Here is a 27,079-nt window from a genome sequence, read left to right as displayed (position 1 = left end):
GCATCCCCTTTCTCAAGTTGTAAACACGTCTAACATTGATCAGATTCTGACTGGAGACTAACTTCAAGTTGTTGCTTGGAAGTTAGAACTTGTTAATTTTATCATAATCACCTCCCCTCCCCTTTTGTCACCCATTTTTAAAGAAACTGTGTTCTTTGTGGTCTAGGGGATAACAAGTCTTTACAATGTAATTCATAGGCTTATTGAGGGATGTCTATTATCACTCTATGGTGACATTTCCTTGGGCAAATGTTGGCCCTCCAGGAGCCAAGGAGCTAGCCTGGCAGCAGTCTGGTACCCATGTAGCAGTGGGGGGGTTATAGGCGCTACAGCTCGCCCCTGTTTCTTACACCCAGGCTACCTGGTCTGCTATCATACATGTACATCCTGCGCTGTACAAGCATTTTACGTTCTGTTCCTAAATTTTTGGGAAATATCCAAACTGAATGAACAGCTCTTTTCATTATATACCTATTTGAGATGTTTCACAAATATTGTAACAATTAGAAAATTTTCTACTTTTTTTAAATCATACTTTGAAATTATCTAGAAACATTGTGTTTTTTTTCGAAATGGTTACAATTTGTAATGTGGAATATAGCAATATAGAATTGACTCTAGGCCTTGGGCAAGCACTTCCAATTAAATTGTAATTTAGACTTATTACAAATCCTGTAAAGATTCTCATCATTAATTTTTTGTTCATAATCTAAATCTAATCTAATCATGACACTACAAACTAGTTGTGGGATAGAAAGATTTGGCCAAGACATGGTTCTCAGCGTGTGAACCCAGGCCATCTGACACTGTCATTACAATGTCATGAGATTTTCTGATAGGATATTTTTTCGGGCTATTGAGCCAGTGCCAGTGCACCCATGTCAGGGTAGCCCGACCAGACTCTCTAATTTGATAATTGGGCAGTGGTCATTTGCATGCCTGGAACAATAGGTGACCTGAGGTATGACCCGCATGACAAAGGTGCAGGAACAGAATAATTACAAAAGAAAATGTAACATGAATTTCCTAAAGCATTGTACAACTCCTTGCACTGAAAGCAAGTTCATGTTGCAAATTGAGGATCGATTCCTTGCTTTTTATGTTTTCAGTGTACATTGGCTGAGGCTTATACATGGCAGGATTATGGCACTAAAACTCCAAATGTTTTCCTTTTGATTTAAATGTTTCCATGGAGTTATTGTTTATCTGTTAACCATGTCCATTCATCTTGTTTTGTTGTGACCTGTACTTATAGCCAAGTCTTCATTCTTTAAAAAAAAAGATAAATTTCTACCCCCATGATGTTTCAAAGGGATTTGGCCAGGGGAGTTGCCCATCCATAGTAGGACAGATTGGACTATACCTGCCAAACAGAAACTGTAAGTGACCATAAAGTGTCCTCAAAAGTTGGCTTCCAACACCACAACCAATCAGGTCTAATATGAAGTGTTCTTGCTGAGACAAGGGTCTTTTATGATGCTATCTGATCTTTTTTAGTCATAACCGTTACACAAATGTTACACCCCGCCCAGGTATCAGCCCAGGTAGCACAGCAGGAGCAAAATCCACCTCCTCAAACATGTTCAAAAAGCTTTCTACTAGAAAGAGACTTTTTGCAGTCTTAATAGCAGAACAATTCTTCCCATGTACAGGAAAAATTCTTCCAGTAGAAATTTCTGAAGCTTTTGCAGAAAATGTTCAAAATGAATATTCATGAAAGTTATCATCATTCATACCTGTACATCATACTTGTCAATAATATGTAATCACTTATTGAAAATATTAGCTGAAAATGTGAAGGGTGTTTATTAATATGAAGTGATATGAAGTGAAGTGTAAACCATCATCAATCTGGAAGCATCAATTTGGAAGCATATTTTTGTTTCCCACTTTCTGTTTGGTGTTTAAAGTCTGAAGGTTCTCTATCATAAGGCCTAATCATCAGCCCAGCCTGTCCACAGACCGACAGGCCTGTTCAGGCCCGCGGGCTAACCATTGAGCCCAGACCTCTCATGAATTTATCACAAACTTGTCAATTACACAGGTGTGAAAATGTGAATTCTCATTAATTCAGTGGTTTTCATGGGGTGTTCATGAGGCTAATTGGATGCGGTCTGGATGCGGGCTGGCTAACTCAGGCCGCGGGCTAAAGTTTAGGACTGCCAGGCTAAGCTGCTGGGCATGACGGTGTGTGTTCTAGACCGCCAGGCTTGCAATTTTTAAAGTCAAATATCTTGATAAATTTGTACATTCTGACCATAAAAAAAGCAACCTGGTACTGAAGATAGCATGATCTTTCCAATGGCATGCAAAAGTTCACTGTACATCCAGGAATAACAAAGTTGAAAATCAGGGGTTTCAACATAGCTGTCTCAAAATTCGGAAAGTGACATTCCAAAATTGAGGTGACCAGTGTTACTAGGAATGAAAAGTTTGACATCCGTTCTGTCGGTGAAGAGCCACCTAGTGGATGAACAAGGAACTGCAGCCCTACTTAGAACATATTTTTTTCTTCTTTCTGATTGGGGATTAATGTAGAATACACAACTTTATTGGTCAAGAAAAAGTATGATGTGACGAAAAGTTTGACACGCGCTCTGTCGGTGAAGAGCCACCTAGTGGATGAGCAAGGAACTACAGCCATACTTTGAGCACATTTTTGGCAAGAGTAAGAGCACTGATTCCCTGTGACAGATGTACTGTCAGTGTTGCAATCTTAGCGGGTAATACCGGCCATTCCAGTAACCTTCAGAAGGGCTTCCCCCTGCTTACTCTCCTCTGATGTCTTAGACTTAGTTAGAGATGGGAGGGCGGACAAAGCTCGAGTCATCCGTCTCATCTTTTAAACCAGCGTTACATCTCCGGCAAAGCCATTCCAGAGGATTAAACCATGTATTAAAACACAGCCAGGCTATATGTTAGGCCTAGGAAAATAAATGTTGTGTTTCCTGTTTCAGTCCTGGAAAAGTTAGGGTCGGTAGGTAGGGATTATCTTTCTTTAGACTTTGGGGATCTTTATATAGTGATCCAACAGAGATGTAAAACTTGCATGAGGACATGTTGTAGTTTCAAAGGCAATATTAGAAAAACAATACTACAATGATTTACTTTTATCACTCAGGTGTCAGATCCTGGAGTTAGAAAAGGTCAGCTCGAAAAATTCATGTCCCATGCAGGGTCCACACAAAAAAAGGCTAGAGTCGGCAGTTTTTTCTAGGGTCGGTCAGGGAACAGGAAACACAACATTTTTTCCCTAGGCCCAATCACTTTAAGTGTCCTCAAGTTTTACTTTGTTAAACTGTCTTGTACAAGTTGGATCACTAAAAAATGTCTAAGAAAAAAAGAGAAAAAAAAAGATAATCCCTACCTGCCGAACCTAATTTTTTCAGTACTGAAACAGGAAACACAATATTTTTTTCCTTAAGGCCTTATCATCTTCAGTCCGTAATCTCTTCAGCTGTAATACCCGTCTAGACGACCGTGATTGTCTGTCATGTTGGTTGCCTAGCAACTAGCCGAAACGCGGGTTGGATAATTGATTGGTTGGCAGGAAGACTGTACCGTTAGTTCTCGTCTTGGAGATCGGCAAGATTTGGATGTAATCACCATTGATCCCAGCTGCTTTGTTTTGTCATGTGCGTTTGAGTCAGTCACATAACTTTGTTGATCTGCATTTAGGACAATACAAATTAGAAGTTCAAGGTAGATTGAGGTTGGGAGTTTAGAAAAGTTGTTGAAGCTGCCTAATTGCAAAAGGATATCTGTTTATATGTAATAACCATTGACCCGAGCTGCTTTGTTTTGTCATGCACTTGAATCTGTCACATAACTTGTGTGTTTTGGACAAGGTTTCTAGATCTACATTTATATATGACTTATACATTACAAGTTCAAGTTGTGAGCTTGGAAGTTTAGAAACAGATAAAAGTTGTTGAAGCAGCCTGATTGCAAAAGGATATCTGTTTTGTTGGCCTCCTCAATATGAGTTGCAATTTTATGCATGATTGTATATGAAATAGAAAGATGTAAAAGCAATTCTTGAAATTCGTTTTTTTCTCTAGCTAAGGGTAGTACCTAATGCGTTCTCTAGGTGAATACATGTATGGGCTAGTACAGTTTGTTCTTTCATTCTTGTCTAATGCCCCCCATCTCTTTTCTCCAGGTGAATACTTGTGTGGGGACCAGGATTTCGGCTTGAGCCGTAACATGTCCAGAAGTGACGCCGTGCAGTTCCTTTTGAAATATGTAAGTCTTCTTTTACCTCATTTAGTAATGACTTTGAGTTAGAGAGTTGATTCTACATGACTCCATCTTTTCTGTTTACTGAAAACTGAACCACTGCGGAGTTCGTCATTCAATAAAGTAGTTGCGTACAGTTCTAGCTTTATAAGCAGTGTTCGAAATACCTGTCTGCAGTCTGCAATCTGCAGATAGATTTTCAAAATTGCAGAAGAAAAATTTATACAATCTGCAATTTTGCAGAAGGAAAAATATACCACAGATTCAATAGTTTTCAATTTAGCAAACTAGAACTCTCAGGTCCTATCAAGGACAGACAACACTTGAGCTCATGTTCTGAAACAACAGGAGCTTCTTCACTAATTTGCATCATCCTTGTCTTGACTTGTCTATCTTTTGTTTCCTTTTTTTACTTCCAAAAATGTCTCCACTAATTTGCATATCAATCAATAGTTTTTGCTTATAAACCTGCAGTTCTCCTTCAGTCTCTTAGTGTCACTGATGAGAAACGTAATAGTCTGACTGTTTTAGGTAGCACCAAAATTATATACAGCTACTTGAGTAACTGTTTTTTTGTGTGTCTTTTATTAGTATGTTTTAGTATGTTTTTGCAGAAAGTATTTCCAAATTGCAGAACAAAATTTTGACTCTTCTGCAATATTGCAGAGCACTGAAAAAAGTATTTCGACCACTGATAAGTGTTCTTCTGTTGTGTTCCCCCCAGCGCTGTTCCAAGCTGGTGTTTGAGCGAGCCCTGAGACTGATCGCAGAGAACCCACACTGGGGCGTCAGGTAAGTCTTATATGATACAGGAGCTGTGGACCTAAACCACTTTTAGGTACAGGTTAAACTTAAAGTACAAGTACTACAACGGTCTAGGTATATACTACACCTGTACCTGTACATAGAGAAGTTTGGTCAATCAATTGTAAGTTATAGTAAGCTTATACACATGTAGCCAACTGTCTTTCAGTGATATTGTTGTCTTTGTATAACACACATTTGGATCTTAATACCAGTTGTCTCAGGGCTACATTAACATCTCTGAGAATGAGTTTTGAGAAGACAGGCTACACATTTCCAGGGAATTCTTTAGCACTGTTTTAGTGGACGAGACTACCCATTCGTACTCAAGATTAAGAAGTGCATAAATAAATGTCCTTCCTCCCCCAGACTGCTGACCCCAGAAGGATCAGACACAGCAGACGTGGGAGCTGTGGGCTGGCTGGAGTCCTCCCAGCCTGACATGCCGCTCCTGTGCCGTCTGCAGCGAGCCTTTTCTGTCGTGTTCCTCAGGATACTGGCTGTACTCGCATGTAAGTACCGTTTCTCTGTCCGGTTTATTGTCTAACGGGGGGTTAGATGGGGGGTTAGATGCGCTGTGGGCTGGCTGGAGTCCTCCCAGCCTGACATGCCGCTCCTGTGCCGTCTGCAGCGAGCGTTTTCTGTCGTGTTCCTCAGGATACTGGCTGTGCTCGCATGTAAGTACTGTCTCTCTCTCTATTTGGTTTATTGTATATTGTTCCCTGTAAACCTGAGATATGTGCCATGGACTGGATTATCTGTCCGTGCTCTCATGTAAGTACTCTATGCCTCTCTCTCTTTCTCCCTCTCTCTCTCGCTCTCCTTGTCACTCCCTCTTTATCTCTCTCTCGCTCGCTCTTGCTCTCTCTTTCTCTCGAGCTCTCTCTATAGAGCTCTCTGTTTCTATCTCTCTGTCTCTCTCTATCCAGTTTAACATCTGTTGTTCCCTGTAATGAGCGTTAGACGTGCTTGCACACTGATGCTGGGGCTTGATGGTAGCTCGCCATTTGCCTCTGTCCTGTGGTTCTTGAGAACAGCAACTGTCAATACCCCTGCAGGTTAGAGTCTCAGCAACTTCACCGGCCAGCCTACAGTACCCCAATATTAGATGATGCAATCTGTGATTTTGTCAGGGCTGCCTGTCAGAACTTAGGAAGTGTGGATCACACTAGAAACAGTTCTGGCACTATATTATTCATATAGAACTAATGTGTTTGTCCTGCCATGTCCTCCTCAGGTGTGGCCCTGGTGTGGGGAGGAGTTGAGCTGATGCGGTACAGATGGAGGAGGCAGGAGGAGGACAACAGACTCATGTATAACATGATCGAGCGCATCCTAGGTATGTGCATCTGCATCTGCATCCTCAAACAGATTGATGATAGCCTTATTGCACAACAGTTGTACAGAGTATGATGTACAGAGTACAAAGTACGGCATCTACTAGACTAAGTACGTTTTCATAAGGCTAATACAGGAGTGGGTGGCTAGTATGGGATAGGTATGACCTTTTACAATCGCATGCAATGTGCATTGTATACCTGTATAGCATGCAGTGTTTGTCACAAGTTATTATTATGTATTTGAATTTGTTTTTCAAGTTCATTGTGGTAAATGCTGAAATAGAAGCTTATAGTCTAGTATACATGTACATTGATGATCTTCAGAGTGAATCAACTTTCATATTAAGATAAAAACACAATTTGGGTTTGTTTACTTTTTATTAAGTTTCAGTAAGTTTTCTACATATTTAATTCTCAGCAGCAAGGCTTAGAAGTGAGCAGGCAGAGATTGGGTTTCAGTTGATTGACAGGGTTGTGACCTGCAATCTCTGTTGTTTTGTTCCAGATGCGCTGAAGAAGCATGCGGAGGCCTGCAGGCACAACACAGACCTGCAGCCGTACCTGGCCATCCCACATGTCCGAGACATGCTCATCCCTCCACAGGAGAGGTTAGTGTACTGTCCCTCACATGCTCATCCCTCCCCAGGAGAGGTTAGTGTACTGTCCCTCAGACATGCTCATCCCTCCACAGGAGAGGTTAGTGTACTGTCCCTCAGACATGCTCATCCTTCCCCAGGAGAGGTTAGTGTACTGTCCCTCAGACATGCTCATCCTTCCCCAGGAGAGGTTAGTGTACTGTCCCTCAGACATGCTCATCCCTCCACAGGAGAGGTTAGTGTACTGTCCCTCACATGCTTATCCCTCCACAGGAGAGGTTAGTGTACTGTCCCTCCTTTTGCTAGTCTCCCTCGCAGAAGGAAAACATTGTTTTTGTTCTGTTTCTTCCTCTTCTTCTTCTCCAAACAAGTTTGGTGAATGACCAGAATCAGATGTCCGTCACCATGGTAACTGGTGTTGGGTTACCTCATGTTGCAATTTTATAGCAGGAGGGATTTAGACTCATATGAATGTGCTTGAGTAAGAATTAACAGAGCAGGCCATATGCAAAGGTAAACATTATGCATTTGCTTTGCAAATATTACCTTTCTAGTCTTTAGTCCTTTCCTTACCCGTTCCCCACAGGAAGAAGCTGGGCCAGGTTTGGGACCGTGCTGTGAAGTTTCTGTCCGCGAACGAGTCTCGTATCCGGGTGGAGTCGCAGCAGATCTCCGGGGAACCCTTCACTGTCTGGAGATGGATCAACGTCGACACGCCCAACAACAGACTCTATCCACCAATCAACGAGCTGGTGAGATTTTATGTCGGCTTCTGTGAGAATTACTCTCTGTGTCTGTGGTTGGTCAGGGATCAGGTGACCATTGGCAAATCACAGCAGTGATGACTGTAGCACAATTCAAGACAGCCATTTTAGAACCTTATTGTAAATCACAATTTTTTCGCAGTACTTTTATTTTAACCTATCATCACCTTGAAAAAATAATTCAGCAACTTTTTCTCTGCACCTGCCTCCACCGAAAACATATCCATTTTTCTCTGACTGAGAGCTTTTTTTACCGCAAACATTAAGTGATTTGAAGTGCTTATTTGTTTTCTGAAAAATATGTACAAAAATTTTTCACTATAGCATATGGTAAAGAAATATTCAGGTAGGCAAAGCTTGGTTAGATATTAACAGTTTTATTTCACCTATTGCCATGCATATATAGTACTTGAACAGTAAGTTGAACCATAGAAGTGGGGAGGGGGGCAGAGTGAGATTTTGTACATTTTGTGCAGTGTTTAAAATTTAACCCCCTCCACCTGTGTTACTGCAGTCTCTTACCAGTCAGAATCATTCAAACCCTGAGGCAGCGTCAGGTCTGCCACAGTTCCTACTCGGGGCACCCAGGGTTAGTAGTCCCATATCGTCATGCCAACAGTTCCCATAGTTACCAGAAATTCGCAATTTTTTTCTCTTCGTAAACTGTATTCTATGTCCTGAAGTAAAAGAACTTGTGATTTTAATTAAACGTGCACACCATGTTTAAAATACGTACAAACATGATGATGTAAATTGTGGTTAGAATTGTTCCATGTCTACATCTGTTGAGCTTTGCTTTTTGGTAAATCTGAATTGTCCAGTATGGCTTAGCTGAGGTCATTGGTTGTTAGGGTATACTTTACAAACTTTTTGATGACAATATGAAGCACAAATGAAAGGTATTGATTTGAATTTGGCAGAACAAAATGATGAATGATTCGCCTAATCCTTCTTTGTTTTGGCCAGGCAAATGTGTTCAGTACTATTTGGTATTATTAGGGCACAGTTGAACTTTTAACTACCATACAAGGGCCCCGTGGAAACAAGGGAAAACTGACATTTATCACATTGCCAATATTAGGATAGGGGAGGGGTTTAGATAAAGAGGACCCACTGTTCCCATATTAGGGAATCACTTTTGCCAGGAAGAACTCACATTGCCTAAGTCAGGAAAAGGTTGGCAGCAGAGATTGCCCATATTAAGGCATCGTTGTCACATAATAGAACTCCTATTGCCCATATTAGGAAAAGGTTAACTCGAAAGAGAGCTTTTACTCCCCATATTAGGGCATGGATAGGGTGAGAGTTTGCTATCTGCCCATATTAGGAAAAGCCTGATAGAAAAAGAACTTCTGCTATTCCATATAAGGGCAGGGTTGAGATGACAGATAAAATTCATTTCCCATATTAGGAAAAGGTTGACCAGAAAGCAACCCCCAACAACCCATATAAGGGAAGGGTCAGTAAAGGAAACTGTCAGTGCCCATATTAGGAAAAGGTTGACCAGAAAGCAACCCCCAACAACCCATATAAGGGAAGGGTTAGTAAAGGAAACTGTCAGTGCCCATATTAGGAAAAGGTTGACCAGAAAGCAACCCCCAACAACCCATATAAGGGAAGGGTTAGTAAAGGAAACTGTCAGTGCCCATATTAGGAAAAGGTTGACTAGAGAAGAAAACACTCTTACCCATTTTACGGACAGAGTTAGGACTAGAGGAATCTGTCACTGCCCATATTAGAAAAATGTTGACTAGAAAGGAAACCTCTGACACTCATATAAGGGAAGGGTTAGGACTAGCAGAAACTTTCATTGCCCATATAAGGTATAGCCGTACATGTATAACTAGAGAACTAATTCTTGTTTCTTGTTTGTTGCAGACGGGAAGAGTAAAAGCGTGGCAGGGGGAAGGTGAGTTTTTATACCGTTGTCCGAACTTACTTGTCATCATTTTCTCTCTGAAAAGAGTAGAGGTCCTTCCCAGTGTGAGTGGTTCAATGCTTACAGTCCGGTCTTACACAGCCTGCACTTTCATGTACAAAACTGGCATGTTACGCTGAAAAAAAGATGGTTTACCTGTTATGCAAAAAAACAAGTTTCAACTGACATGTATTGTTGTTTTTTTCCTGTTCTAGCGTTTGACGTGGACTCGTCTGTGAATTCCAAGCCGTACAGCCCGACTCCCTGTCTGAAGATCAGGAACATGTTTGATCCTGACATGTAAGTAGATAACATAGTAGTGGTAGTGTTGTCATATCTTTCAAGTTCATGTCCAGACTATGCACGATGTACAATAAGCTGGTGGACGTACAAACTTCTAAGCATCAGATACCAGCTCAGAAAAAATAACAAGAAACAGTCATGCCCTTAAATATTATAGTTATCGACCAAGAATTGAGGAGTTAAACAACTTGTATTTTCCAAGAACAATCATAGAGTGGAACTCGCTGCCACCAAGCACAGTTGGGGCATCATCACTAGAAACTCCTGTAATTAAATATGCAAAGATTGGGTGTAACAGTTTGTTCGGTGTGATATAGCTAGCTGCTGCCACACCGCGTGCCTGTAAAGCTGGCTATATCGATACAGATAAAGATGCAGATAATGACAGCTTTTAAAACGTTCATTTTTGTGTGTCGTGTATTTAGAGAGACAGGTGAAGACTGGCATGTCCATATCCAAGATGCCATCCTGGAGAAGTGTGGAGATAACAGTGGCATAGTGCACATAGCTGTGGACAAGTCCTCCAGAGAAGTGAGTATACGGAATCTATCCTCTAACTGTTAACTGACAGAATCTGATAGACGTAAACTTCCCCTCTAAAACTGCAGTCAATGTCGAGAAATCCACATTATGTCAGGTAATTTTTTTTGGTGATGCATCACAATTTTTAATGTTTTCGTCTGAACCTATGACATGTTGCAGGATGTAATCATTCTAGCTAGTACAAACAACAACTTACTTACTTACCTAGTTTGAGCTCCCACTAGAACCAGTCCAGAAAGTCTCCTCCATAGCACTTGGTCTTCCATGGCCCTTCCCAATTCGTTAGTATCATGCAGGTCAGTGTCACATCGAACAAACAAACAAACAAACTAACCCTTACCTAAGTCCCTACAATGCTGTCAATGCTTTACAGAACAAAATACCTTAAACCTTGATGTTGTTGTTGCTTTCTTACCTCAGGGCTGTGTGTACCTGAAGTGCAACTCCCATGATGCAGCAGGGAAGGCATTCAGAGCCCTCCATGGATCATGGTTCGATGGTAAGGTTGGCGCCTTCTTCAACTGTATCTCAAGCAACTGGATAGAGTTTGAAAACTGTCAGAATTTTCAAGACTAGCATCAACTACTTTTTGTCTGTGACTTACACTGACGAAAACTCACTGACAAAAGGTATTGGCTGCTACTTGAAACATCTGACAGTTCAAAAAATCTATCCACCTGCTTGAGTAACATTTTCATTGTGTATCTCATTACCTGGATGTCTAAGCTTCATTGACACTGTGCCAGTCTCTAGAACTCGCTCCACCGGCAGAACTTTCATACATACTGCAGTACACATCTGGAACAGTCTCTCCACTGGAAAACATGCCCTCACTGTCTCTAGAACTCACTCCACAGGCAGAACTTTCATACATACTGCAGTACACATCTGGAACAGTCTCTCCACTGGAAAACATGCCCTCACTGTCTCTAGAACTCACTTCACCGGCAGAACTTTCATACATACTGCAGTACACATCTGGAACAGTCTCTCCACTGGAAAACATGCCCTCACTAGTACTGTGCCAGTCTCTAGAACTCACTTCACCGGCAGAACCTTCATACATACTGCAGTACACATCTGGAACAGTCTCCCAGACAACGTGGTCGGCCTGATCACTGACAACAACCTCCAGTCATTTAAAACAAGAGTAAACCGGCATCTTCTTTCCACCATCAGGACTTGCTGTATAGCTATACTACTACACATCTTGACATACTTAAACCTACAACAACTGCCCCCACAGAAAAAAATTGAGTTGACAGCTCCGAATTTGGGTGCACTAAGGTGCACATGCACCTAGTATTTTGAGCCCTGTAGAAAAAAGATCTGAAACTTATGTTTTTTCCCCCATTTTTCCCCAGGTAAGCTTGTGACAGTGAAGTACCTGTGGTTAGACCAGTATAATTAAGTCGTATAATCAGTACAATAATCACAATAATTACAAAGAATTACTCAAAACTATACATAATTACATGTTTTTGTGTGTTTCTCCTGCAGGTAAGCTTGTGACAGTGAAGTACCTGTGGTTAGACCGGTATCACCAGAGGTTCCCCGACGCCCTGCACGCCGCCGGCCCCCTGCGACCATCTAACCCCCTCAAAACATCCCTCATGCACCTAGACAAGGTCGAGGTCGAAGACCACTTACTGTAAATCCGAGGGGGGGTGGAGATATGGGGGTTGTGTTGGAGGGGGGGCGTCTATGTGTTTAAGGTACGGAGGTAGTAGGCAAGATACCCAGTTGTACAGTTTCGACGAAAAACGGTTTTTGAAATTTCCTACCGTAACTGTTAACAGTGATAGGTTTTGAACACGTCCTTCAGATACTGAATTCGTACAGGAGTGGTGATTCTACACAAAGCCCAAATTGGTGCAGAGAAGATTTCAATGGTGTGTTTTCGTTGTCTGCTGTTTTGAAAAAACGAGAAAAAAGCGTGACGGGGAAAACGTCGCAAATGTACAGTACAAGCAAAGATGCAAACATGAAGTATACTGTTGCATTCCGCCGTACCTCGAAGACTATTACTTGGTGAGGTTAGGTGTTTCTACTGCCTCCGTACCTGTCTTTGGGGGGTGTCTGTTGGGAATACGAAGGGGGGGGGTTTACCCAACAATGGCCGTTGCCTTCATCCATGATATCACATTGTACATGTCTGGACATGCCAGTAAATATTGCAAACAGTTTTGTGCAGTTTTAGGGAAGGGAGGTGGCGCAACCTGAAATAGGGGTGCTCTGAATGTTCTGTGTCAAAATGTGGTGATGAGTTCAATTCCTAAAGATTTGGAGAAATGCCTTCCCATGATTCTGATCCCCCCTTTTCACATAATTTTGGTCCATCCCATTCTATAAATAGACCACTGCTGCCTTTTGATACTGTCTGTATGTTTTTTTTCTATTATTTCATAAGCCAATTCACAATTTAAATCTTTGAAATTGCTCGTTGTCTCCCAAAAGATATGATACACTTCCAACAAACATTTCGTCTGAAAAAAAGACAGTTCTTTTGAGACTACCACAAAACTGGCACGTAGAACTTCAGAAACAGCCCCTGACTGTACATGTATCTAGGTGGGGCGGGTTGCCTTGACAACCGACTTGCTTACTGGTGCTTGGGTGCTTTATATCATTGTTTGTCTGAAACACTTTGTATCATTTTTGGTATCTGAATATTTCTACTTCTTTCCTGTAGAAGCAAGAAGAAAAAAAAGCAATGCCCTTTTGTCACCTTTTGTATGGTGAAGAGTTTTCCGCTCATAAGATGTATGTATGGTGGCTTTGTAAACTTAAAAGGTGGCCAAAGCTCTGTTTATTGTGAAGCTACATAGGAGCCCTGCATTTAAACCGACAACCGTCTAACCAGCATTGGCATAGGACCATGTCTGACCAATGAGCTTGCATCTTTCCTGAATCATGCGCTCTGATTGGCTCAGAGAATTTTGCTATGCTGGATACACAGTGCCCAGTTCTAGCCTCTACCAGGCTTCGGGAGGCGGCTGGAAAGGGTAGAAATTGGCCAAGTAGAGAGATGACATGCCGGGGGAGTTGGTCCACAAAGTCTTGGGTGCAACAAACTTCACTTTTCTAGCGGACCAACTTCCCTGGCATATTATTTCTTTCTATTTGGCCTATTTCTTCTCTTTCCAGCCGCCTCCCGAAGCCTGGTAGAGGCTAGCGAGGTTCCACAGTCGATTGACATGTTGTCCTATACCAGTGTTGGGAGCTGTAGTGGTTTGGTGCGTAAGGTATCAGTCAGTACAAGGGCCAGCCGACACATGTAAATGTAAAACTGTAAATACTCGCCTCGCCGCTGTTCATAACTTCAGCTGACCGCCTCGGAGACGTTACGGCCGCGTTCACAGAGCGCGGCGCGATCTTATTGCTGTACAGAAAAATGCCCTAAAAAATCACAGAGGCTCGCTTTAAGCACCACCCATTGTACTCTGTAAATCTGTTAACGGAGCAACGGTTGTCTTCAAAATGGCCGGACAAAAACTTGGGTGGAATATACAATGTAGCAGCACACAATTTTTTTGTGTGCATCCTTGTCAAGTGTTGATAAGACAACGTCGGGTGGATTTTGTGACAGAAAGAAAATGACAAACAAATTTTGATCAGAAAGCGTTCGTACGTCCCGCCAAGTTTTTCCCTCGGCCATTTGCGACTGTTGCAGGTATTTTCGAGCAGTAGGGCTACAGTATTGTATATTGTAGATAGGTTCCAATTGGAGTTATTTGTAATGTAACGGGATGGTAACACTGTACTCTCGGCAGGTATGGGGGAGGGGGGCAGGAAGACTGGTCCACCCGACAAGTGTGAAGAGGGGTGAAACTTAACTGAAAGTCAAAAATTAACATCTCCTTTTTACTGTTAACATCATTGTAAGACTGATTTTCTTAAAATAATGCCTACAAACAGTTTTTAAGGCTTCAATTTCGTTTTCTATCTCTCTCAATGTGTTATGCCCTCCCACTTTTGATTCAACACGTTTTGCCCACCCCTGTTCGGGCTTGGCCAGGACCAGCCCAGATTGCCCCGCTCGTGTGTTGTTTCGCCATGCTGGCCAGCCTTATGTAGTAGTCGTGTAGAGGAAAACATTTCCGGCAGTTGTCATGCAGACCGTCGGCATGGCAACTGACTGTTGGCATGGCAACCGACTGTTGTCATGGCAACTGACTGTTGGCATGGCAACGACCGTCGGCATGGCAACAGGTTCGGCCATGTTGTCGGTTGAAAAGATTGGGCCGGATCTACTTTACTTACTAACAGTTGTAATTTGAGTGAGAGAGAGAATTTGACTTTGTGTAAAGAGGTTTGCATTGATGGGTTCTTATATCAGGGGTGGACCAAAGGTTTACGATACTCTCTGTGGGAAGCAGGCAAAAAAGAGAGCGTAGTTTTGCAAAGAAACACCCCTTTAAAATGAAGTGGTCCAGCCCTGATGTAGATAAGTTGTGTGGGGGGTATACATGTACTAGGATTCTCCAAGCAGATGTTGGGGGGGGGGCAAAGTCGTTTCCTTTTTCTAGCCCCCAGTCCCTGTTACAAACTGTCCCCCATAGTTGTGAAACGAACGGCCAGCTAGAAAAACGTTACAACTTTGCCCACCAGACACCTGCTTGGAGAACATTACAGTACTACCCAGCATAGTGCAGAACATACTGTGCCTGTGTGAAACCCTTATAGTATCAGAACGTCTCATATGAGGTCCCATTTAAAGTTAACATCCCGTCTGTAGTTTCTAAACGTTAGGTCAGAAAAGATTCCTCTGCAACAGGCAAAATTCTGATGCAACGTTGACCAAAATTCTGACAAAAACTGTAAAATCTGGATTTCGCACAGGCACAGTACGTTTTGCGGACATGCTGTTTGAAGAATACTACAGTACTACCGCCACACGGACCCATCTGTGTACATTATAAGGACGGTTCCTGTTCTACGGGTTTGTCGGAAGGTTGGAGGAAGGTTGCTGCGCACAAGTGTGTCCTGGAAAGGCCGAGGCCACGTTAGAAAAAAATTATCGTCTCTTCTCACCATCAGTTTATGCTACCTGGAATTTCGGCAGCATCTGTATTTGTATCTGTATAGCTGGTATAACCGCCCTTCGGCGTAACACACCAGCTTCTGTATCTGTATAGCCGGTATAACCGCCCTTCGGCGTAACACACCAGCTTCTGTATCTGTATAGCAAGTATGACCAACCTTCGGCTTAACGCACCAGCCTGGGTGCCATCCTCCATAGTTTCCCCCGGCTCCCTAATGTTGCTGGCCACCACCTTAGGTGGTGACATTAGGAAGCCGGCGAAAGCTACGGAGGATGGCACACAGGCTAGTCCGTCTAAAGAGGTTGTTTCTGTATGGTTTTTTCCTGAAGTCATGTTCAGCCCTTTTCCTGTCAACTTTTGCTGTAACCAACGCAGTTTGCAGGCAAATTTTTAAGTTTTTCAAAAGAATTTCTTGAGACACAAGAAAACAGTTACTTGAGCAACTGGATAGATATGTAAAAAAACTGTCGGAGACGTTTCAAGGAGGAAAGATAGTGGATGCTGCTTGAAACGTTTTTAAAACACATCCAATTGCTTGAGTGGATGTAACCATGTCTTACCTTCATCGACATAGGTGAGGCATACTACAAAGTACCAAACACCTCATAGAAAGTTCAAGCACGATACTCCATCGAGTTTGAATTGTCCGGGAGTATATTTTGTTACCTTCAAATCTTTGTCAATGTGTACAGAATATCTTAGAAAGATGCAGAAATGTCTGTTTTATGAAACACAGCCGTATAAACAATGGTGAGAAGAGACACAGGCCAGGATATATCCAGGAGTTGTTAAAATAATTATTGCTGTTAGTCGGACACAGAAACCGAGGTTAGCTAGCTCTACTGGTCATCAGCCAGAGGCAAACGGATGACGATATTTTGTAATAATTTCTGCTTTTAATGTTTTCTGTGCCGACACCAACCATTTGTATGTACTCTTTTGATAAAGTGTATCTCAGCAGCTTGGTAATCACACAATAAAGAGAATTATAAGTTCATGAGCCGGTGTGTTTCGTTATGTTCAGCCTGGGAAAATATAATGATTTTCCTTATATTCTTCATTCAAACCTTTGAATGGAGAACATATCCTAGCCTCTACCAGGCTTGAGGGCGCGGCTGGAAATAGTAGAAATTGGCCAAATAGAGAGATAACACGCCGAGGAAGTTTAGCCATCCAGTTTACAGTTGTTTTTTTTCTACTATTTCCAGCCGCGCCTCAAGCCTGGTAGAGGCTAAACATATCCACCAATTACATGTTGGCCACACTGACATCTTCATATGGGTACAGTCTGTACCATCAATTCTCGTATCCCCTTAAAAAAGGAAAACAAAAAAGTTTTGACAATACTTAAGGCCGTGTTGATTTGATTATATGGATGACGTTCTCTGGGAACCCCAAAACTGATGCGAGCGTGCTAATAAAAAAAGTTGTAATTTCGCAAAAAAAAAGTTGCTTTCATTATGAAATCTACATGGTTTTGAAAGAATGTTTTGGCGAATAATCTACTCTTCAACTTCATTTCTTCACCTTTTTGTCTTTTTTGTTTGATTTTGGCATTCTACAACATTGGTATTGTTATCCAATATTTTTTTTGCAAATCATGGTATATATTTTCTCATTTTGCAACTGTCTTAAACAATTTACAGTATGGTTGAAAACTTTTTTTTTTGGAAACGGCCGAAAATTCATGCGCGCGTGGATATCATCCATATAATCAAATCAACATGGCCTAATCTTCATAACAAGACCCTGATACCTTCAAACTAAATATTGATACCCTCTGAAAAGATACAAGACACTGAATTGAAAAGAAGTCAATAGATTTAATTCAGTAAAAACACGAGCACACACTTCGTCAAGAAAACCTTTACAGGACAACGAAACTAGTACATTCCTACAAGTGTACAATCACTTCTCGATGTTAGTTACTGATTATGTACATCGTCTAATCGATACTATCAAATTTAATGCGATAAAAATAACAACAAAACAACTAAGTACGGATAACCAACCGAACAACCAAAAAGGAGCTGAGAGAACAATACCGTAGGTGCTGTACAACATATAAGACAAATTATAGACAAACCAAAGGCTTTAGCATACGCTGCATGTTAGTTAACTTCTCTCAAAAGTAAATATTTTGTAACGGCTTTAAAAGTAAACAAAAATGTCAGCTATAAAGAAAAGATACAGAGAGAAAAAAACATGCTTAAAACAACAAAACTACATAGATTCATGAAATGATTAATTTTCTAGTTGGATCTTCGGTATTTTATTCTACAATGACTAAGGAGACTGTTTAGTGTGTAATACATATCACCTATAACAGAAGGGATGCTTCCAAAGCAGGGATTACATATGCCAAAATAAAGGAAACTTAAATCAAAGAAATGAACAATATACTATACATGTATGCAATTAACAGTAATTATCTACCAAACTAAAAGCAAAAGGAATTGAAGAGATAAACCAAACCAAACAATTTGCGATTACAGATACATTTACTACTCTTCTAGCGAACTTCCTACAATGCTGTCATCACATCGAACCTGTAGGCTTTCTCACCTCCATGTAGTGTCTTTGGCACATCTTACACAAGAAAGGTTCTCAGATTGTGCGTCAAATTGTCTTATAACAAAGTCTGTAGAACTAATAGCATTCCACAGTCTTCATTCCTGTTGGGCTTCTCCAGTGTGAGTCCGCATGTGTCTCTTCAGATGACCCAGCTGACTGAACTGCCTGCTGAACTCCTCACACCTGTAGGGTTTCTCCCGTGTGAGTCCGCATGTGTTTCTTCAGATCACTACGATTCCTAAACTGCCTGCTGCACTCCTCACACCTGTAGGGTTTCTCCCCTGTGTGAGTCCGCATGTGTATCTTTAGATCACTAAGACGACCGAACTGCTTGGCACACTCCTCACACCTGAACACTTTCACACCTTTGTCCTGCCTCCCGGTTTCCTCTCCAGACTCCTCACAGCTTTCTCCTTGCCAGGTGGAAACGGTGTTGGCAGAACCCCCTGCTGATCCTCCTTGCCAGGTGGAAACGGTGTAGGCACAACCCCCTACTGATCCTCTCATGGCGTCATCCAAACCTTCTATGCTGCCTGTTGTTGCCATATCAACGAGAGCTGGATCAACCTCTGTAAAAAAAATGAAACAATGTACAAACATGCTAAAAACATATATAGTTGTGTAATACATTTGTACTACGTAATATGTATAGGGCATATAAACAAATGCGCACCATTTGTAATAATTATTAAAAAAACAACTAGCAGAACTGAAACCACAGAGACACCATAATAGACAGGCTAACAGTGAGCTGTCTTTACTGTACGTTGTTACTGATGCTATGCAGGGTCTTTGAGAGTAACACTGCAATAGTTAGTGAACTGTCCCTTGGCCTTCAAATTTATCATGCAATGGATGTGGATGCTTCGGCTTATTTTTGACGTGTTTGTAGGCGTTCGTTTTGTATATTTTTGCCACCCATACTTCAGTTGTGTATGGATACTCAGCTGCCAATAATACTGGCGTGCCAATTTAATATATAGCAAACCTTTTTCTGCGTTACGCTAAGAGATTTAAAGTTAATCACAGCCTCCCATCATTAATGAACCGTCCCGTTGTTTTCACACCTCCCGTCTGGCGTCAGGGCGAATGGAATCCAGATGTGAGAATTAGGCGGGGCTCGCGTAGGGGTTTACAGTATACTCAGGATTAGCTTAGTCTTAACTTTACGCTTTCATCATCACCAACCCCAGAATCCCTACATAACAGTGAATATCCTTTTCTGTCTGTAAAATTGCACACTGGATTGGAGGAATATTTTTGCTAATTTTTAATGCGACACACGACATAATCTCGTAACCCCCTACCAACCCTCGACCCTCTCTGTTTACGTTTTCAACTTCCAGGCGGCAGCTGCTAACTTCCATCGAGGAGGTTAACCTTTATTTTTAACCTCCTTCCTTAATTTGAGAGGCAAACATTCAAACGGACAATCCAGAAATTTCTCAGACAATTCCACATCCACACTACGACTTTTCTTTGCGTAGCTGCACTGAAACAAGTATTTGAAATTCCTTGACTGGATTATAAACAGCACGGCCCAGATCACACGCACACTGGCCCAAACGCACACCGCCACACAAATATTTTGGATCGTAGTTTGCCAACTCTACAAACCTCTGAATACTAACTACATGTCATCTTTTCCTACCTGGAAGTTAGTTGATACACAGTCCGGGCCGAGTCGCCTGTTGAATCGCTGCAAATCTCCTCCAAAGACGGAAAACTGCTCAAGATGCCGCGTCCTTGCCGGACAGGAAGGCGCGATGCCGTGACCCGGAAGTACTCCCCCGGCCAGAGGTCAAGTCTCCGTACCTGATTACCCAACAAATGTGCACGGGCGTTGGAGCAAAGGCTGGTACTCGGGAATAATTTGTGACAAAAAAAAGGAAGTAGTGGTCACCAACCTGTGTTTTAAGTCACGGAATATATATATATATCTTCTCTTGGCATATATATATTGACAAGGTAATCAACATTTTAGATTGTCGATTTATTTCATGATATAAAGACTCTGAAAAAAGGCTAGGGTCGGAATGTTTTTTGTCGAGTTGGTCTAGAAACGGGAGACAATATTTTTTGCTAGGCCCACTTGCTGTGACGTCATGGCAATCAGTGGTAATGGCTCAAACCCTGATAGTTTTAATCTACGAATGACTTTCCTCTAAAATAAAATACAAAACACTGAGTTCAAAGTAGTAAAAATATATAATTCAGTAAACAGGAAATATGGGCACACACTTTGTCAAGGAAACTTTCATAAGAAAACGAAACTAGTACATTCCTACAAACCTAACGCCAACTCAAGTGTACAATCACTTCCCGATGCTAGTTACTGATTATGTACATCGTCTAATCGATACATTAATGCGATAAAAGTAACAACAAAACAACTACTAAGTACGGCTAACCCGTAATACCGTAGGTGCTGTATAACATAGCAAGACTAATTACAGAAAAAAAACAAAGGTCTTAGCATTAACTACATGTTAGTAAACTTCTCTCGAAACTATATATTTTGCAACGGCTTTAAAAGTTAACATATGTCAACTATCAAGAAAAGATAAAAGAGTCAACATGCTAAAAATAACACAACAATATAGATCCCTGGAACACTAATATTCTAAGTAGGATATTTGGTACTTCAATCTACAATGACTAAGGAAACTGTGCAATATATATCACCTATAACAGAAGGGAAAAATAGAATAAGGTAAGGTAATAACAGAAGGGGTGCTTCCTAAACAAAGGAACTATATGCCAAAATAAACAGTAACTATGATAAGAGACATGAACAATATATATAAGATATATGTTAAAGCATCTGTATCTGTATCTGTATCTGTATAGCCGGTATAACCGCCTTTCGGCGTAACACACCAGCATGTATACAACCCAAAGGAATCATCTGCTACTCCCTTAAATGCAGGAATTAAAAGAGATTAACTAAACCAAACAATTTGCGATACTACTATCATACTAGTGATAGTCTTCTAGTGAACCTCCTAGTCCTATACTATACTGCTATCAGCACATCGAACCTGTAGGCTTTCTCGTCTCCATGCAGTGTCTTTGGAATTTCTTACAAAAGAAAGGTTCTCAGATTGTGGGTCAAATTGTCTTATAACATAACTTGTGACAGCATCCCACAGTCTTCACTCCTCCTGCTCCTCTGTGGGTTTGCTTGTGCTTCTTAAGATCCCCAACATCACTAAACTGCCTGCCACACTCCTCACACCTGTAGGGTTTCTCCCCTGTGTTGAGTCCTCATGTGTTTCTTCAGACTACCCAGCTGACTAAACTGTCTGTCGCACTTTTCACACCCGTAGGGTTTCTCACCAGTGTGAGTCCGCATGTGGGTCTTTAGATGACCTAGCTCACTAAACTGCCTGCTGCATTCCTCACACTTGTAGGGTTTCTCACCTGTGTGAGTCCGCATGTGTTTCCTCAAATGACCCAGCTCTCTAAACTTTCTGCCACACTCCTCACACGTGTAGGGTTTCTCCCCTGTGTGAGTCCGCATGTGTTTCCTCAAATGACCCAGCTCTCTAAACTTTCTGCCACACTCCTCACACGTGTAGGGTTTCTCCCCTGTGTGAGTCCGCATGTGTTTTTTCAAATGACCCAGCTCTCTAAACTTTCTGCCACACTCCTCACACGTGTAGGGTTTCTCACCTGTGTGAGTCCGCATGTGTTTCTTTAGATTTCCGAGCTGACTGAATTGCCTGCTGCAAGCCTCACACCTGTAAGGTTTCTCTCCTGTGTGAGTTAGCAAGTGACTATTCCGACTTCTAAGCTCACTGAACTGCCTGCTGCATTCCTCACACCTGTAGGGTTTCTCCCCAGTGTGAATCCGCATGTGTTTCTTCAGATCACCCAGCTCACTGAACTGCTTACCACACTCCTCACACCTGTAGGGTTTCTCCCCTGTGTGAATTCGCATGTGTGTCTTCAGGCTATATAGATGACGAAACTGCCTGCCACATTCCTCACACCTGAAGGGTTTCTCACTCGTGTGAGTCCGCTTGTGTCTCTTCAGATTACCTAGCACACTAAACTGCCTGCCACACTCTCCACACATGTACCGTTTCTCACTGGTGTGTGTCTGAATGTGTCTTTTCAGATCACCCAGCCGACTGAACTTCCTGCCACACTCCTCACACCTGTAGGGTTTCTCCCCAGTGTGAGTCCGCATGTGAGTCTTCAGGCTTCCGAGTTCACTAAACTGTCTGCCACACTCCTCACACCTGTAAGGTTTCTCCCCAGTGTGAGTCCTCATGTGTCTCTTCAGATCACTAGGATACCTGAACTGCTTGCTACACTCCTCACACCTGCACACTTTCACACCTTTGTCCTGCCTGCCAGTTTCCTCTCCAGACTCCTCACAGCTTTCTCCTTGCCAGGTAGAAACGGTGTTGGTAGAACCCCCTGCTGATCCTCCTTTCCGAGTGGAAACGGTGTCGGTAGAACCCCCTGATCCTCCTCTCATGACGTCATCCATACCTTCTGTGCTGCCTGTTGTTGCCATGTCAACGAGAGCTGGATCAACCTCTGTAAAACATTAAACAAGCGATGTATAAACATGCTTAACATATATAGTTGTGTAGTACTACGTAGTATGTATAGGGCATATAAACAAATGCTCACCATCTGTAATAATTACTAAAAAAAAACTCCAGGAAGAATAGAATGGGGTTTACCATACTAATAGAAATCTCAATAAACAAACAAACAAACAAACTAGCAGAACTGAAACCACAGAGACACCATAAAAGACAGGCTAACAGTGAGCTGTCTTTACTGTACGTTGTTACTGATGCTATGCAGGGTCTTTGAGAGTAACACTGCAACAGTTAGTGAACTGTCCCTTGGCCTACATACTTTTCATGCAAAGGATCTGGGCTTCGGCTTATTTTAGACGTGTTTGTAGGCGATGATGATGATGATGATGATGTAGGCGTTCGTTTTGTATATTTTTGCCACCCATACTTCAGTTGCATATGGATACTCAACTGCCAATAATACTGTCTTGCCAATTTAATATATAGCAAATGCTTTTCTGTGTTTCGCTAAGAGATTCAAAGTTCATCACAGCCTCTCATCATTAATGAACCGTCCCGATGTTTTCACACCCTCCCGTCTGGCGTCATGGAATCCAGATGGCCGCGGCTCACGTAGGGGTTTACAGTATACTCAGAACTACCTGTGTCTAAGATTTACACTTCCCTCATCACCAACACCAGAATCCCTTCATAACAGTAAAAATCATTTTCAATTCATAAAATTGCACACTGGTTTTGCGAGAATATTTTTGCTAATTTTGATGCGACACACGACATAATCTCGTAACCCCCTACCGACCCTCACTCTCTGTTTACGTTGTCAACTTCCAGGCGGCAGCTGCTAACTTCCATCAACAATAATTTGAGAGGCAAACATTCAAACGAAGAATCCAGAAATTTCTCAGACAATTCCACATTAACACTACGACATTTCTTTGCGTAGCTGCACTGAAACAAGTATGATATGAAGCTCCTTGAGGCTTGACTGAATTATAAACAGCACGGCCCAGATCACACGCACACTGGCCCAAACGCACGCCGCCACACAAATATCATGAACCGTTGTTTGCCAACTCTACAAACCTCTGAATACCAACTACAAGCCGACTTTTCCTACCTGGAAGTTAGTTGATACACAGTCCGGGCCGAGTCGCCTGTTGAATCGCTGCAAAACTCCTCCAAAGACGGAAAACTGCTCAAGATGCCGCGTCCTTGCGGGACGGGAAGACGCGATGCCGTGACCCGGAAGTACAGCCGCGGCCAGAGGTCAAGTGTTCAAGATTCGTTACCTGATTACCCAACAAATGTATGTGATTTCGAACAAAGGCTAGTAATAAAGTAGTAATCGGGAATAACTTGTGACAGCAAAAAACTCTTTAGACGACACCGACCTATGTTTTATGTCTAGAAAAGAGTGTTGGAAAATATATATTCATAGGGTAATCTATCTACTAGATTGTCGATTTAGTTAATAATATGAAGAGTCACAAAAAAGGCTAGGGTCGGACGTTTTTTCTGGGGGCGGTCGGGAAACAGGAAACAAAATATTTGTCTGCTAGGCCCACCTGCTGTAACGTCATGGCAATCAGTGGTAATGGCTCAGACCCTGATACTTTTAATCTACGAATGACTATCCTCTAAAATAAGATACAAAATACTTTGTTGAAAGTAGAGTAGTAAAAAGATATAATTCAGTAAACATGAAATATGGGCACAAACTTTGTCAAGGAAACTTTAATAAGAAAGCAAAACTAGTACATTCATACAAACCTACCGCTAACTCAACTGTACAATCACTTCCCGATGTTAGTTACTGATTATGTACATCGTCTAATCGATACTATCAAAGTTAATTCGATAAAATTAACAACAAAAGAATTAAGTAGGCGAACCCAACCGAACAACAATGTAAAAAAAATACCTAAGAGAACAATACCGTATGTGCTACAACAAATTAAGACTAATTAAAGAAAAAACAAAGGTTTTAGCATTATCTTACTACATGTTAGTAAACTTCACTTAAAACTAAATGTTTTTAACGGCTTTAAAAGTAAAAAAAAATGTCAGCTATCAAGAAAAGATAAAGAGTCAACATGCTTAAAACAACAAAACTACATAGATCCATGTAACACTAATTTTCTAGTTGGATCTTTGGTACTTCATTCTACATTGACTAAAGAAACTGTGCATTATATATCACCTATAATAGAGGGGAAAAACAGAATAAGGTAAGGTAATAACAGAAGGGGTGTTTCCTAAACAAAGGAACTATATGACAAAAATAAAAAGTAACTATAATAAGAGACATGAACAATATATATACCTAAAGGGATCATCTGCTGCTCCCTGAAATGCAGGAATCAAAAGAGATTAACTAAACCAAACAATTTGCTATCACTGCTATCAAACTAGTGATAGTCTTCCAGTGAACTGCCTATACTGCTATCATCACATCGAACCTGTAGGCTTTCTCGCCTCCATGCAGTGTTTTTAGCATATCTTAAAAGTTTTCATAATGTGCATCAAGTTGTCTTATATCATAAGTTGTGGCCCTAAAAAGCATCCAACAGTCTTCACTTCTGCTGGGTTTCTCCTTTGTGGATCCGCTTGTGTTTCTTAAGATTCCTAACATCACTAAACTGCCTGCTGCACTCCTCACACCTGTAGGGTTTCTCACCCGTGTGAGTCCGCATGTGTTTCTTTAGATCACCCAGCTGACAAAACTGCCTGCTGCACTCCTCACACCTGTAGGGTTTCTCCCCTGTGTGAGTCCGCATGTGTGTCTTCAGATTACCCAGCCGACTGAACTGCCTGTCACACTCCTCACACCTGTAGGGTTTCTCTCCTGTGTGAGTCCGCATGTGACTCTTTAGATCACCCAGCTGACTAAACTGCCTGCTGCATTCCTCACACGTGTAGGGTTTCTCCCCAGTGTGAGTCCGCATGTGTTTCTTTAGATTACCGAGCTGTCTAAACTGCCTGCCGCAGGCCTCACACCTGTAGGGTTTCTTTCCTGTGTGAGTCCGCATGTGTCTTTTCCAACTTCCAAGCTCACTAAACTGCCTGCTGCACTCCTCACACCTGTATGGCCTCTCACCAGTGTGAGTCTGCATGTGTTTCTTCAGATTACCCAGATCACTAAATTTTCTGCTACACTCCTCACATCTGTAGGGTTTCTCCCCTGTGTGAGTCCGCATGTGAGTCTTCAGACTATCCAGCTGACTGAACTGCCTGCTGCACTCCTCACACATGTAGGGTTTCTCCCCAGTGTGAGTCCGCATGTGTGTTTTCAGAGCACTAAGATAACTGAATTGCTTGGCACACTCCTCACACCTGCACACTTTTACACTTTTGCACTTTTGCCACTGCCGCCAAAGCCAGGCCTGCCTCATTACCCTAGATGGTACCTACTGGCTGATCTTCAAGTTGTTTTGATCAGAAAATACCCCCCCCCCCACAAAAAAAAAAACGACCGATCCGAGAACGCCTGAAAAGGAGGCTAATCCAGATGTGAGACTGAGAATTTGTCGGGGCTCAGGTAGGGGTTTACAGTATACTCAGGATTGGCTTCGTCTTAGATAAACGCTTTCCTCATCACGAACACCAGAATCCCTTCATAACAGTGACTATGACCTTTTAGGCCTGTAAAACTTAATTGCGAGAATATGTTAGCTAATTTTTAATTCGACACACGACATAATCTCGTAACCCCCTACCGACCCTCACTCTCCGTTTACGTTATCAAATTCCAGGCGGCAGCTGCTAACTTCCATCAACAATAATTTGAAAGGCAAACATTCAAACGGACAATCCAGAAATTTCTCAGATAATTCCACATCCATACTATGACCTATCTTTGCGCAGCTGCACTGAAACAAGTATTTGAATCTCCTTGACTGAATTATAAACAGCACTGCCCAGATCACGCGCACACTGGCCCAAACACACGCCGCCACACAAATATCATGAACCGTTGTTTGCCAACTCTACAACCTTTGAATACCAACTACATGCCAACTTTTCCTACCTGGAAGTTAGTTGATACACAGTCCGGGCCGAGTCGCCTGTTGAATCGCTGCAAAACTCCTCCAAAGACGGAAAACTGCTCAAGATGCCGCGTCCTTGCGGGACAGGAAGGCGCGATGCCGTGACCCGGAAGTACTGCCACAGCCAGAGGTCAAGTCTCGCTACCTGATAACCCAATTAATGTGCACAGGCCTCAAAGGTAAAGCGTTTGTCGACTGACGCGAGGCCTTCCTCAAACGCATCAACTACAAACAGCTTTACGTGACTATCAGGACCCGAGCAATGCATATTTCAAACTAACTAATCTATGAATACTAAAAGACTAAGAGATAAAAGCAAGTCCAATGTGGTTCTTAACGCAATAT

General features: G+C 42.0%; 1 protein-coding gene and 1 pseudogene across 1 annotated transcript in view; one reads left to right on the top strand and one right to left on the bottom strand.

Annotated features, from left to right (window-relative positions):
• The window catches only part of LOC109488137 (inner nuclear membrane protein Man1-like), a 31,638-nt gene extending 15,089 nt beyond the window's left edge, over positions 1–16,549 (top strand). The window contains exons 5-16 of the mRNA XM_019792300.1: positions 4,163–4,245; positions 4,964–5,031; positions 5,413–5,555; positions 6,281–6,382; positions 6,889–6,995; positions 7,570–7,731; positions 8,258–8,332; positions 9,622–9,652; positions 9,877–9,961; positions 10,390–10,495; positions 10,928–11,006; positions 12,008–16,549. Coding sequence (XP_019647859.1) covers positions 4,163–4,245; positions 4,964–5,031; positions 5,413–5,555; positions 6,281–6,382; positions 6,889–6,995; positions 7,570–7,731; positions 8,258–8,332; positions 9,622–9,652; positions 9,877–9,961; positions 10,390–10,495; positions 10,928–11,006; positions 12,008–12,162 — 1,196 coding nt within the window. The 3' untranslated portion in view covers positions 12,163–16,549. The remainder of the gene's footprint in view (positions 1–4,162; positions 4,246–4,963; positions 5,032–5,412; positions 5,556–6,280; positions 6,383–6,888; positions 6,996–7,569; positions 7,732–8,257; positions 8,333–9,621; positions 9,653–9,876; positions 9,962–10,389; positions 10,496–10,927; positions 11,007–12,007) is intronic.
• An 806-nt stretch (positions 16,550–17,355) lies between these two features.
• Positions 17,356–25,984, bottom strand: LOC109488173 (annotated as a pseudogene).
• Positions 25,985–27,079: the final 1,095 nt, after the last annotated feature.

This window comes from Branchiostoma belcheri, unplaced genomic scaffold (genome assembly GCF_001625305.1).
Source record: "Branchiostoma belcheri isolate BF01 breed outbred unplaced genomic scaffold, Haploidv18h27 scaffold111, whole genome shotgun sequence".
In the NCBI taxonomy this organism is placed as follows: Eukaryota; Metazoa; Chordata; class Leptocardii; order Amphioxiformes; family Branchiostomatidae; genus Branchiostoma; species Branchiostoma belcheri.
This window is presented reverse-complemented; position numbering and strand designations above follow the sequence as displayed.